This window comes from Sapajus apella, unplaced genomic scaffold (assembly GCF_009761245.1).
Source record: "Sapajus apella isolate SASKATOON/1434 unplaced genomic scaffold, GSC_monkey_1.0 scaffold86, whole genome shotgun sequence".
Lineage (NCBI taxonomy): Eukaryota > Metazoa > Chordata > Mammalia > Primates > Cebidae > Sapajus > Sapajus apella.
In genome coordinates this window covers 9,085,886-9,100,547 of record NW_022437026.1, presented here as the reverse complement: position 1 = coordinate 9,100,547, position 14,662 = coordinate 9,085,886, and the positions used below count along the sequence as shown (strand labels likewise).

The following is a 14,662-nucleotide window of genomic DNA, read 5'->3' as shown; positions in this document are numbered from 1 at the left end:
GTCATCTACTTGGAAGTCTTTAGAGAAGGTGTCTGAAGATTTGACAGTAACCAAAGCTGCTTTCTCACTGTTGGTGAAAGTTGCTTTTCCATATTCGGAGAGGGCTTGAAGAGCCACCACTGTGTCCTGAAAAAATAATGGGTATAGAAATCACAGGAGAGGAAAGTAACAAACTCACACTGGATGTAAACCACAACAACACTATTATTTTTCAGAATTATTTAGTCATAAACACAGTCGACTAACTCTATTTCAATTCAGTTCAATCTGGTTAGTAATGACAAACTATTCTAGGTACTTTGAAGGTAAATTTATACAAAGTTTCATCATTCAGCTAGTTTACAATATACATATGGAGATAAGACTCAGATATTTGACACAAGCCCAGGCTATTTCAATAATTTATAAATTTATGTAACAATATTTGTTATAAAAGTTCAGAAAAGAGAGAAGAAAGTATGGGTTAGAACAGTAAGAGAAGACTGAAGAGGGTGAGAAATAGGATTATCTCTGAATAATGAGCAGGGTTTCTGTAGACAGAAGAGAGGCATCAGGGTGGGGAATGCTCTATGTGAGGTCATGCAAACTGCAGTGAGCCAGTTCTGGAACAAGCAAAGGCATCTGCTCATTAGGTTGGTGCACTTGTGTTTACTGGGGAGAGAAAATATTTTGGATAAAACACCAGATAATTTTAGGCTTTGGGTGAAAACGAAGATTTATTTTCTAAGGGAAGTAACCCCTTGAAGACATTGCTTTGTGAAGACAAACCTACCTGTGTGGCTGGGGGTCCACTAGAGAGTTAGGAGAGAATATAGAGAGGACAGAGCAGTAACCCGTTTCTAAGACAGTAAGGCTGAAACTTGTCTGCCAGTGGAGGGATGGAGAAGGTGTGAATTAGAGATACGGAGTATTCCACTATTCAACTCCTAGGAGATGGCTGTGTCTTCATATTTGTTAATATATTTTTGTTTCCTTCCAGAGTCTCGCCACAGACCTGAGTGGAGGAGAAGCCCCCATGGGGGTTTCGCTGCTTGGTAATCCACTTGACAATACGTGATGCCACAGACAGGTCCTCTGGAGACGGGGCAGGCTGGACGGTAACATAGGCAAGGAGCACGTAAGATGCCGTCTCCACTTCCACAGAGGGAGCCCGGGATTGAGAATGGAGTGTCTCAGCTTCTCGAAGTTTCCCAGGATGTTGCCAGTGGATTGAATCCTCTTTGACATGGAAACGGATAGAATTTTGAGCTTAAAGAATTGTTTCAAAATCTAATCCATGAGTAATGATTATAATTACAGCTTACCTAATAAATTGACCTTTCATTTTAACGAAGTGAAAGCATTAAATAAAATGAAAGCATTAGTCACCATCAAATAAATCTTTGCCAAGAAAGTAAAGTTGCAGAGAATAACATTGAGCCCGAGTGTCTGTTACATGTGTGTGATTAGAAGCTGGGGCTGTATAGAGTCTATGCTGTGTGGATTACTCAAATGATCCATGTTATCCAGTCTTAGGTCAATGATAATGATTCTCACTGTCACTAAAGTAAGGTAGCATGACAGGCATGAGCTCAGTAGAGGGATCTTCCCTTCTGGTAACCGGTGGTTGTTAGAAGTAAACTTTGCAGGAGCATCTCTCACCTTCTTTCACAGCGTCTCTGTTTAATGATTCAAGCAGCTCTCTTCGCTTGACCTGGTTTCCTGCTAGGGCAAAGGCGTAGGCCAATAATGCTTTGGTATAGACGAGACTTCCCTGGGCCTCTGAGGCGGATCTCCAGGCCGTTTCAAGGCAGAATAGGGCCCTACTGACACTTTGGCTCTATGGAGAAGATGAAAGGCTATTGTAAAATAGCAGAACCAGGTGAATGAGCTTCCCCAGGCTAACTGTAGATCAAAAACCCTAATGTGCCTGTGTAACCTCACAGTTCTGACCAGAGAGGAGTTTCCTCTGCTGCTTCCAAAAGGATCTGGTCCTTTACATTCCAGTGAAATATGCCAAAATTAAATTCCATAAAAATCACAATTAATTTCCCTCAGGGATCCATCATACCATAATTTTGTTCTTTACTCGTGTGAAGGTAGTACAGGGGAGGGTGTGAACATACCGTGGCAGGCAGTTTCATCTCCAGCAGAGCAATGGTGATGTAGGCAGAGAGTGTCACCTCATCGTCCACCCCACCCTGTAGGAATCAGAGGCAGAGAGACTCAAACACTTCAACAGTCATGAGGCAGCACCTGCTAAAACTTCCTTTCCCTTTGACATCTTCACCAGATGGTTTGTGTCTTATGCTAGAATGTTGATTTTCTCCTCTTCCTCCTCTACCCTAAAATTCTCACTTTTTTTTTTTTTTTTTTTGGAAACAGAGTCTCACTCTGTTGCCAGGCACCAGGCTAGACTGCAGTGGCACGATCTTGGCTCACTGCAGCCTCCGCCTCCTGGGTTCAAGCAATTCTCCTGCCTCAGCCTCCCGAGTAGCTGAGACTACAGGTGCACGCCACCATGCCCAGCTAATTTTTGTATTTTTAGTAGAGACGGGTTTCACCATGTTGGCCAGGATAGTCTCGATCTCTTGACCTCGTGATCTGCCCGCCTCGGCCTCCCAAAGTGCTGGGATTACGGACTTGAACCACCACGCCGGGCCCTCACTTTTTATAATGTGTTTGGCTTTGGAGTTTTTTTGAACACCATTTTCATTTAATGTAAAACTACTAAGGGACTGCTAGATTTCAGGAGATTTAGAGTCCACCATTCTTCCTGAAATCTATGTCACTAAGACTGGAGGACTCAATTCAGACCTCATTTCCTCCCACATATCATTATCTTCAGGGACCAGAACAGAAATAGAAAAGGCATCACCATAATAGCGTTATTCAGCAGTGATCCAGAGTGTTGGAAACAGCCATTTTCCTTTTGTCTCTCTGAGAGCCACTTGAAGGCATCCCTGAAGTCTAAGTCATCCACAAAGATGTACGATCGGGCTTGAGCAAAGGACTTGAGCACAAATGCAGTGAGCCTGTCAGCAAAACAGAGACACAGACGTGAGGACCACCTCATTTCCACAGCTGACTTTGCCTACTGCCTCCAGACATTGTTCTTCACAATTAAGCAGAGAAGATCACTGGGAGGAATTGATGGGGAAATAGTATCTAAGAGCTGAACATACTCTAGTCCAACAAACATCTCAATATCTTTATTACCACTCAACTTTATTGGTTTCTCTGAGTTGATTCTTTTTAAATTTTTTGTTATGAAACATTTGTTGGAGCCTCCAGGCCTCCCCACCATCAAAACTGCATTTCCAGAATGATTTGTTCTGATTTTCCTGCATCACAGCCTCCTTCTGTCCTCTCCCTTCTCTCCTTCTTTAATGCAGAGTGTGGAAGCCTCTTCCTCTGTCATTTTATAGAATGACATTTCTGCCTTGTATTTCCATTGAGAAGATCCTTATTTCACCACTGGCAGCTGTGTTATCACAGCAGGTAAGCTTTCAGAGATGTCATGGTGAGATTACCCAACAGCAATGATACATACAGCACATGTGTTATTTAAAGACTAACAATTTTCCACAAAAACCCCAGATATTAGAGAGTAGCTATTTCTAGAATCCTGGAATGTCACGGATCTAGAGAAAGCATAGGGAGAGAAGAAACTCACCAAGTGTTTCCTTCGCTTCTACCATCATGTTCCCCAAAGGTGCTGTAGGAACCATCTATGTGCCTATAATTCAATTGCCTTTGGTACCCTGAAGAGGAAGCGTTCACAGATTTATCAAAATGGCAAAGACATTGGAGGATTGTTAAGCTTTTTTTCTCAGTGCTGTTAGGAATAACTAATTAGGAGTAACTAATATTTAATTAAAATTTCTCCCAACCCCCAATCACAGGCTTGATGATACTATTGAATTTTCTACTTGTATATTGGGACATTGTATTGAAATTCACAACAACGATTATCAAATCTTAATGAAAGAGATGTTGATTTTAGTTCACCATGAAATGTTTAAGAGATTAAGGGTCTTCCTTTTGAGGTAATCTCTCACCACTGATGAGGTAGTTGATGGCTTTGGCCTTGATCTCCTCTGTCAGCTGTCGTGTTGTACTCAGATAGTTCAGAACATAAATGTTGGGAACAAAAAGGACCATATTCTGCTCTCCACAACCATAGGGCATCTGGAGAAGGTTCTGAAGGTTTTGTACCACAGAGCCTAGTATATCACCTATGGAGTAAAAGTTGTAAAGAAATCAGAGATGGTTGGTATTGGGCTAGGAAAACAGATTGTTAGCTGACTGCGAGGCCAAATGACCTGTATAGGGAAGGACAAGAAGACTCTAAAAAGTAAAAAAACAAGAAATATGGAGGAAAACAAAAGGTGAGAAAATAAAGTAGATGGTTCAAGGATGGAGAAAGCAGGGAAGAGACTGAATGGTAGGTGATCTGTCTTTTCTCATGCTCCACATGCCTGGTAAAACTCAACCACAACCATTTTCAAATTGACTAGGAAGCATTACCACCTAGTAAATTGCTTGAAGATCAGGGCCCAGAGAGGTGACCCTTTCCTTTTAGAGTATATCAAGGCATAACATGTAGAACAATATCTATTCAACCCCCTTTCCAACTGTAACATAGTATAACCCCTAACTTAGTGCTTTCTCTCAATTCAGTGCCTCTTGTCAGAGACCTCATTAATCATGGTTGGTGAGGCCCATGCACTAGAATTATAGAGCTAGAAAGCTGCTTCCCTTGGGCTGAAAGACTCACCCAAAACTGAGTATGTTGCCCTGGGAGATCCTTCAACCACATCTGAAGGAACATTCAGTGACACATTTTCAGATACTCCAGTATCTAATGAAAGAAGACAAACACATGTAAAGGAGGGGAAAATGAGAGAAATGCTCTGTTTTTGTCATGAATCCTTTCTCTCTCCATCATCTAGATCCAGCCTTTTATTTTCCTTGGTCATTATATAACTTCTTCTTCTTCTTCTTCTTTTTTTTTGAGATGAAGTCTCACTCTGTCGCCCAGGCTGGAGTGCAGTGGCATGATCTTGGCTCACCGCAATCTCCGCCTCCCAGGTTCAGGCAATTCTCCTGCCTCAGCCTCCTGAGTAGCTGGGATTACAGGCGTGTGCCACCACGCCCAGCTAATTTTTGTATTTTTAGTGGAGACAAGGTTTCACCATGTTGGTCAGGCTGGTCTCAAACTCCTGACCTCCTGATCCACCCACCTCAGCCTCCCAAAGTGCTGGGATTACAGGCGTGAACCACCATGCCTGGCTTTTTTTTTTTTTTTTTTTGGTGACAGAGTCTCGCTCTGTCACCCAGGCTGAAGTACAGTGCCATGATCTCACTGCAACCTCTGCTTCCCGGGTTCAAATGATTCTTGTGCCTCAGTCACCTGAGTATGTGGGATTACAGGTATGTACTACCATGCCTGGCTAATTTTTGCATTTTTTGTAGAGAGGGGTTGGCCCAGCTAGTCTTGAACTTCTGGCCTAAAGCGATTTGCCCACCTCCATCTCCCAATGTGCTGGAATTACAGTGTGAGCCATCATGCCGGGCTCAGTTATCATATGATTTATTTGAAGCAATCCAAGTTTCCCTTAAAGCCATGATTCATCTCTCAGTGAAGTTCATATCCATCATATACATTTGTGCTAAATTTCTATGGCTTTTCTTCCAGGCAGATACTTATGGTATACGTATTTCCTTCTCTTCATGAGTTATATTAATTCCTACTACTGTTAGTGCTTTTCAAGAATTACATTCCTTCCACTCATTTGTATTCAGTATATGCTAGGTACCAGGTTCTGTTTTAATCACAATGATGCTGAAAGTTTCAAAACAAATTTCCTGGCCTCCTGGAGATTTCATTTTTAGGGGAGGGGTAGGATAAACAAGCAAGAGTATATTTAGTATGCCAGATGTTGGTAAGTGTTTTAGAGAAATTAAAGCAGGGTAAATATTTCTGTGGTGAGCTAGTAAAACAAGGCAGGTCAGGAAGTGCAGGATGTGGGGAGCAGCTCTCTGTGGAAAACCTCACTGATAAAAATTCCTATATGAGCAGAGACTCTAAGTAAGTCAGGGAGCCCAGATTTACTGAAACCTGGGAGAAGATACTTCCAGGAAAAAGGAACAAACAGTAAAAGGACTCCAGAGGATGAAGCACGCTGGTTGTATTCCAACAGGAAGAAGGAGGTCAGTGTGGCCGGCACGGGGTGAGCAAAGGAGAGGTTAGGAAGACGTGAAGTCATGGGGGAGCAAGGGTTTCTGAGTGGCATTACAAACTGAGACTTCAGCTTTGGGGGACATGGAAGATTTCTGAAAGGGTTAGAGAAGAGGAGGGACATGATCTGACAGTTCTTTAAAGGATCCCTCTTGCTGAGGGAGAAGAAGAGAAGATCAGTAGACAGTTAGAAAGCTGTTGAGAGCCTGCAAGTGGAAGGACCAGAGTAGCAGAGACGGAGAGCAGCGGGCAGACTCTGGGTCCAAGGCGAAGGCGGAGTCGGCTAGATTTGTGTGTGGATTGGGCGGGGAGTATAAGGGGGAGAACACAGTAAAGAAGAACTCCAGAGGTTTCTCCCCACCCAGTAGAAGAATGGATTTTCCATCACCTGAGATGAAGGAAATTGAGGGAGGAGCTGGTCTGTGAGGACGAGCAGATACTCAGTTTTAAACTTGCTAATTTTGATATGCCTATGAGACCTACAAGGCTGTAAGTGGAGAGGAGTGGGCAGCTGAATACGTGAGTTTGAGCTCAGAAAAAAGGTGGGAATCATAGTTGTAAATTTCGGACACTAGTGCATCGTTCTTATTAAAGCCAGCGACTAGATGGTTTTATCCAGGGCTCCTCATGCAGAGAAGAGGGATCTGCAGACTGGTCCCTATCCACAAGAGGAGTGAAGATGTCACAGCGTTGAAGTTTTTATGATCTCTTAAATAAATTTTTAAAAAGTGTTAGCTTTTCCCCTTCTCTTTCAATATAGTGGTAATTTTTATATTGTTAATGTTAATAATATTAGCAACATATTAGCTTCCTATACAAGTTAGTCACCTGGAGTTCCTTTTAAAATAACTTAAGTAAAAACATGAGTACATTTAAACTGTTAATTGAATAATAAATCATACTAATGTCACACAGATATTTCAATATTTTCAACACGGTTTAGGAGGACATTTGAGAAACAGAGATGTAGTAGAAAGAACCGTGTCCTGAGGTCAACAGCCTTAGTCATTATTAGGCAAGAGCTTTTAAGCTTCTAAGCAAGTCTTTCATATTCTCTATGCTCATTTCCTTATTCTTAAAATTTGATGATAATACTTTATCCTAAAAAGTGCTTTCTGTTTATTCCCCTAAGAACATTGAGCCTCATTCCAAGTGATTTTCATCAGGACAGCGGTTTTCATCAAATGTCCTTAGATTTGGAGGAGGGTAAGAGCTTTTTTCTCTCTCTCAGGGAAAAGCATGTCCCCAAAAGACATTCCACAACTATATACTCTGGCAAGTTACTTAACATGAAAAATTTCTCTATTTATTACACTTACCTGATGCGCAGAGCAGCGTGTTGAAAGTTTCCTCCTTGGTTATTCCTTCAGGCTTTATGTTGACAACAAAAACAAAAAAGTAAAGCGATGCTGAATGTACAGGAGAAAAAGTAAACACTTGAAAGCAAAGGAGAAAATGTTGGTGAAAAATTGGATTGCAGATCTGTCCGCTTTCTTGGGAATGAAATGTTACTGTCAGATGCATATTAGATAATACCATATGCAATAATAAGGCCTCTGAGACTCACAGAGAGTAAACTCACGTACCTCAACTAGTAAGGGCTTGACTACGGTGTCCTTTGGTGCGTGTTTTGGGACGTCAGTCACCTGATTGTCACACATTTCCTGAGAACGCACGGCTTCTGCGGTAGCTGTGAAATTCACCTTTCCTGGGGAATAAAGTTCTCAAGGAGTTAAACGGTGATTCTATATTGAACAGTTTCTTCTTTTTAAGTTTCCTCACTGTATCCAGTGGTTGGCTTCCTCTTGATTAGTATTAAAGGAGGAGAAAAAGCATGTATTGGGGTCAGTGCAGAAAACAAATCATCTCAGCACGTGAAGTGGAATTTGCTAATAGTGTTACTACTCACCCAGTGACTTTGGGGTCACAGTCCAGGACACGGTTTTCCGTCCGTTTCTACAGACACAGTGAGGTTCGTCATTCTTCTCTACTGGGACAGCCAGGAAAGCGGAAGAGACCTCCAGCTGCACAGTGACCTGTCCCCCACACCCAACCACAAGTTTGTGAAGAGACACAGAACAGGGCGAACACTGGGGAAGACGCTGGGAGGGACAATGTCTGTCAGTCCAAAGGTGCTGAGAAGCTGTGCAAACATGGTCAGCTCTACCAGACACCTTGTCGTTTAGGGTTTGAAATAAGAAAACTGAAAAACTGACAGGAATTAGGATACGTGTTTAGGGTTTAGCCTTGTGCCAACGGAAGAAAGAGATGTTTTCTTTAGTCAGAGTGAAAAACGTGAAGCAATCAGGTAGACATAATGTGTGAATTTAGGAATACACAGATATAGGAGCCTGAATGAATATAACCTTACCACCTTGGACCTGTCAGGTACCTTTGCTCTTAGTATCAGGTCTGTTCCAAATTTAGGATATGTCATAGGCAGTTCTGATTTCCTGGGTTACCTAGGAGACCTGGTAATGAAAGGTGACCATCTTCTATTCTTATTCACTTCCAGAGAAGTGCCCTTACCCGAATGCAAAAGGCCAAGTAGTTAAACACAGTGGCTTTGAGTGTGAAGGCTTCTCCTCGCACCACAGAATACGGGAGGGTGAGTTCTAGGAAGAACGGCTGGAAGGCTCGAAGAGACACAGTAGGAGAGAGGCCAAGCCCTGCGTTTCCAGACAAGCAGAATGCGCTGGCCTTCCACTCCGTGATGGTGTCAGGGACCTGCATCGCCAGCTCACTGCCACCTGATGAGCTAGTGAAGGGGCAGAGAGGAGGACCGTGAGCAAGTCTTTTTTTTTTTTTTTTTAACACAAACTATGGCTGATCCTGGAACATGATAACGCGGTAACTAGTTTGGTAAATGCGAAACCTGATCTAAGCGTTGGTGCTCCTAGTGAGGTCTTTAAGTGTTTCCTTTCCTCCCTTCCTTCCTCCCTCCCTCACTTTCTTCCTTTTTACATTCTTGCCTTCCTTTTGTTCTTTCTTTCCATCTCCCTCCCCTCCCCTTCCCTTTCCTTTATTTAAGAGGCATGGTAGCATCTTATTTCTACTATTTTAGTTGTCTGTAGACCAAATTAGGAAAAAAATTATCACTGTTTATTATGAGATAAACGAACTGTACACCTCAATATTTACCAGGAAAGAGCAGAGCAGAGCTAAAAGAATCAGGAATCAAGGATACCGTCAGCCATACACAAGGATTCAAACCCTCTCCTAAACTAAATTCCAGGCAACACACAACTTACTCAACTACCACCAAATTCCAGATCCAGGTCTCAGGGAAGTACTTCCGGACGATCTCTTCCACTTGCCATCTCTGAGGTTCGTCATAGAATATCTGGGACATAATTTCTGGTTCTGATCCAGGAAGACAACACACAGGCTCCAGTGTGAACCTCATTTTTATCATCAGTTTCTTATAGCTGCCTTATTTCTCAAGTGGAACAAGGTCACATGCTTGGGGAATGTTTATTATTGGAACCATTTAACCTTCCAGCTTGTTATTTTGTTCACGTTCCTATAGAAAGGCTAACCCTATTTTTTCTTCAAATAGAATCTAGAGCTAAATATAGTGTTCTTTATAAATAAAAATAAATGAACTGTACACATACCTCCTGAATCTAAAATAAAAGCTGATTATAAAAAGCAAATGTAGCTCTGTCTAAGATGGTTATTCAACTGGTGAAGGGAAGAATAAAGAGTAATTTAATACACCAAATATTGCTCTTACACTGAAATTATGGTCACATCTCTTCCATTTGCAGTGAGAATAAAACAAGAGGAATGGATATTTGCTAATCAAGATGATTTCAGGAATGATTTTTTGTTTGTTTCAACATTGAATGAATATGGAGACATAAACAATAAGCAAGAGGATAAGGTAAAGTATGTGGTTTAGACAATGGGAGTCAAGAATGAAAAGACAATCCGCTTTAGATAGGCTGGAAGAGACTTCGCCAAAGCAGAGCCTAAGGTGATCACTGATGCATGGGAAGCAGAGGTGAATGGGAAGGCAGTCCCAGGAAAGGACCACACAAAAATATACACAAAGGTGGAAGGGAGATTCATGGGGGTAATAAAAATTTATTCTCTAGGATTTTTTTTCTGGTAAGGAAATATCTTTAATGACTCCTTTGTTTTCAACTAGAACATTACTCCTTGCCTTCCCAGCCAATGAATCTGCTGTATTAAAATGTGTTTACTTTTTTTTTTTTTAACACTTTTTACTGCCATCCTCATTTTTTATTAAAAAGTAAATTTAGTCGACATTCATGCATGCAGAGAAAAATTTCTCTAGGCCTGATGATGGTAGAAAAGAATTTTGGGCGTGGTGGCTCAGGCCTGTAATCCCAGCACTTTGGGAGGCTGAGGTGGGTGGATCACGAGGTCAAGAAATCGAGAGGATCCTGGCCAACATGGTGAAATCCCGTCTCTACTAAAAATACAAAAACTAGCTGGGCACGGTGGCGTGCGCCTGTAGTCCCAGCTACTTGGGAGGCTGAGGCAGGAGAATTGCTTGAACCCGGGAGGCGGAGGTTGCAGTGAGCCCAGATTGTGCCACTGCACTCCAGCTTAGCGCCTGGCAACAGAGTGAGACTCTGTCTCAAAAAAAAAAAAAGAATTTTGCAAGTTAGGCCCTTTCAACTTTTCCTTATTTCCAGGTATACTTGAAACACACTAAGAGACTATGCAGTAGTAGAGTATCTACCAAAAGTTGAATTACTCTCTTTTGTTCAATATTACAAAAATCACTTCAATTTCCAGAAGAAGATATGAGAGAGACCGTTACTATCCACATGGGCCTTCCCATTTCTCAGCCTGCTTTGCATTTAAAGCAGGAACATGGGCAGAAATGATGTACAGCATTCCTGGTCCTGGCTGTAAGAGTCACATGCAACCTCCTTCCCAATGGGTCTGACCCTGAAAGCCACATTGGTGATGGCAGAGTCACCAGAGGAAAGTAACTGATTCTCTCTGATTCACTGTTTGCCAGGGAGCTGTTCTGGAGAGTGTCTGAACTTACAAGTAGATTTTCTATGAGCAAAAATCACACTATTATATGCTTACCCACTGAGATGTAGGAGTTTGTTACTGCCATTTAATCTAATTCTGACTAATTGAATCCACCACAGATAAGGAAGATCTAAAATGCCAAGACTATTAAAGGCAAAAACAAAAAGGTAGTTGATATTGACGTCAAAGAGAAAATAACAGTAATTGCTTAAAATCCTATATTTGAGGAAAAAATATTATTTGAGGTTAACTTATCAAGAAATTGCTGCAGTCTCAAGATGCAATACTTAGAAAAATAACTTGTTATCTTAAACCAACGCAATAAAGCACCATTTTTCTTCTATTCTGTCAGACAAATAAATCGCCCCCTTACCTCTTCTTGAGCCGTCTTCATGTGGACACAACTGTGACTTATGGATTTTTGAGTTGGTGAAAATATCTAATCCTATGGACTGAAAAAAAATAATTGTTAAGCATAGTGGCAATCCAATCTTGAGACTAAATAATTGATTGAATTTGTACTGTACTTTCACTATTATTTTATATATAGTTCATAGGCACATCATGAGAATTACACATCATGAGGACAGCTATTTATAAAAAGTCATAGAGGGTCAAGTTCATTCAGCTAGTATGTGAATAGGATTTGGAATTCAAACCCATTTCTGATTCTTATTGCTAAATATTGTCTGGTATACTCTAATACTCCTTAATTACTTTTTTTGCCTCCATAAAACTGAGTATCTTAGACTTAGATGTTTCCTTCTCTTTTTTCCTCCGTGAAACAGGTGTCTGTGTCTATGTATGCATACTCAGAGCTCTCCTTATGGCTTTCTTACAAGAGAGCGTTTTTTGCTTGTTTCTTGTTATTTTAAATTGAAGGGTTGCATATTGGAGGTCGCTCTTTACAGTCTTAGTAAACTCTGTTTTGTTTATGTTTTATCAGAAGATAGGCTTTTCCTGAATGTCTACACTCCACTCATTCCTGTGGTCCTTTCCTCTTTTTTCTCAGTTTCTTTTAATTGTCTCAGATGTCTGCATCTAAAGCCCCCATCCAGATGCCCCCAGTTGTCTAGGGTCCACCTGTTTCCACCTTCCCTCTTCTTCAGTATTAGTCACAGGTAAATATTATTTGCTATTTTATCTCAGAGTATTTGGGAAACTGTGGGACTCTTGAGCACAGTTGTCGGTGGGGGTTGTGATACACAACAGAAAGAAATAAACCAGAAATAAATGTTCAATGATGAAACAGCTAGTTAATAAACTAAGAAGTGTTCTTTCCATCCTTCTACCACCGATTTACGTTTCTGGAAGGTCCACAAGAGAGAGATTTAAATTGCTTTCAGCTAAGCTGTAGACCTTTATCAGATGAATGATTTATCTTCCTGAACGGATGATAAAAGTTCTTAGTGCTGTTTGATAGTGATACGATTTAATTTCACAACCTGGATAATTCTCCTCAGTTATAGTTAATACTAAAGAATTACATTTTTAAGACATTCTAACATTTCTAATACAAGTTTTGTTAATCTTTTTTTAATGAAAGACAACTTTAAGTTTTCCTGGAATTTTACTGTCCTGTGAGGACTAAAGTTTTGCACTTTATGTATTCAATCCTGAATTCGTTCAACAAGTGTTTTTTGTGCAAATGCTGAAATGATGGTCACCAACACGGTGCTCGCCTTTCCAAGGGTGTCAGACACATTATGGAAAATATTTTGTTTTGGCTTTCTCACATATTGGAATCCCCGAGTCACTGAGAGGGCAATATGATGGTAGTAAGTAGCTTTGGGATCCATTTGGTTAAGGTTTGCAGCCTAAAAGTAAACCACTTGCTGTTTAAAGTGGTAGAGAAATTCATGTGTGCACATCTGTGTCCACAAAGTTCTCTGTCTCTGAGATTTCATATTGTTCTGTTACTTATCGCTTTGATGGAGGGAGGAAATTAAAAATCCTAGAGCTTAGAACCCGTTGTTTCTCCACCTTAACAGAGGCGTAGAGATCCACTTTTGTTATGTTTTTAGGAAAAGGAATTACCATGAAGATACTGTAAAGTTCATACCAATCCAGGACCCGCTCTGTTACGTAAAGTGTTCCCTCATGAGTTATGCCTTTTGCTTTGAGACAATCTTCACCATAGTCAACGCCAGGACTTCTAACTCTAAAGGTATGTGAAGAACTCTTTATTGGTAGCAAATTATAGACCTGCAACATTGAGAGAACAAAGAAAATCTTTTTCTTCTGAACAAATTTTAAAATGTGATAATCAAACACTGCATGTTCTCACTCATAGGTGGGTGTTAATAATGAGAACACGTGGACACAGGGAGGGGAGCATCACACACTGGGGTCTGTTGGGCGGGGGTTAAGGGAGGGACAGCAGGGCGTGAGGAGGTTGGGGAGGGATACCATGGGAAGAAGAAATGCCAGATATAGGTGACGGGGGGATGGAGGCAGCAAACCATATTGCCGTGTGTGTACCTATGTAACAATCCTGCATGATCTGCCTATGTACCCCAGAATCTAAAGTACAATTTAAAAAAATTTAAAAAAATTAAAAATGCCTGCTTAAGTTGAAAAAAAAAAAAGTGATAATGTCCCAGAGGAGATTTAAAAGATTATGGTGTTTATTTAACACTCCCATGCTTACATGATGAAAAGCAACACAGAGACTCATGGAGTGATATCAAAGGTCATGGATCCTAATTCTTTTTGTTGTGCAAAAGAAAGTAATATCTAGAGAGCTGAAATGAATCGGTCAAAATCTCAAAATTCATTTTGGTTGACTAAAAATAAAACTATCTCTATTTCCCAGAAAAAAATGCCTACTTTTAAGACAACATAGAAAATGTGGACATCACAGAGACATGTAATGAAAGAATAAAAGCCACTCACAGCCCCCCACCTAAAACAATCCCTGTAAATACTTGTTTCATTTCCTTTTTCCATTTCATGTCGCTAAGGCTGTACCAAGTTTTCTTTTTAGTCTACTATGTTAGGACCAAGTTTAGCTTAAGAAAAATTGAGGTGCAGAGACAATGGAGAAATAATTCAATTCCATTTTGCTCTTGCCCAGAGCCTTGTGTAAGGCCACCTGCTCAGGTATACAGTGTTCAGGCCATTGAGCACACGTGCAGACCTTCTGATCTGGCTTCTGTCACCTGTCATCTGTGCTACTGTAGTAACAACCTCTCAGCTGTTCTCGTGCTTTCATTCTTGCTCACGTACTTTCAGCAGCAAACATGATCTTTTCAATGGATTCGTCTCAATTGTCCACTCTCCTGCATATATTTCCTCATTGATTCGCCATTGCACTTACTATCAACTCCAAATTCCACACCACGTAAACAGAGCTTGCCATGACCTTCCCCGTTTTCCATCCTACCTGCAGCCTCTAGCATCCTCCCCTCTCACTGCTAC

At 41.0% G+C, this 14,662-nt stretch overlaps 1 protein-coding gene across 1 annotated transcript in view; it reads right to left on the bottom strand.

The window, feature by feature from the left end:
* Positions 1–14,662, bottom strand: part of LOC116534109 (pregnancy zone protein-like) — a gene marked incomplete at its 3' end in the record, with an annotated part of 40,095 nt that continues 25,433 nt past the window's right edge. Inside the window, exons 16-30 of the mRNA XM_032254216.1 lie at positions 13,280–13,447; positions 11,616–11,694; positions 9,475–9,586; positions 8,753–8,981; positions 8,133–8,259; positions 7,810–7,931; positions 7,543–7,594; positions 4,760–4,843; positions 4,041–4,217; positions 3,656–3,743; positions 2,858–3,014; positions 2,106–2,180; positions 1,642–1,819; positions 995–1,218; positions 1–126 (exon numbers count right to left, since the gene is read on the bottom strand). Coding sequence (XP_032110107.1) covers positions 1–126; positions 995–1,218; positions 1,642–1,819; positions 2,106–2,180; positions 2,858–3,014; positions 3,656–3,743; positions 4,041–4,217; positions 4,760–4,843; positions 7,543–7,594; positions 7,810–7,931; positions 8,133–8,259; positions 8,753–8,981; positions 9,475–9,586; positions 11,616–11,694; positions 13,280–13,447 — 1,998 coding nt within the window. The remainder of the gene's footprint in view (positions 127–994; positions 1,219–1,641; positions 1,820–2,105; positions 2,181–2,857; positions 3,015–3,655; positions 3,744–4,040; positions 4,218–4,759; positions 4,844–7,542; positions 7,595–7,809; positions 7,932–8,132; positions 8,260–8,752; positions 8,982–9,474; positions 9,587–11,615; positions 11,695–13,279; positions 13,448–14,662) is intronic.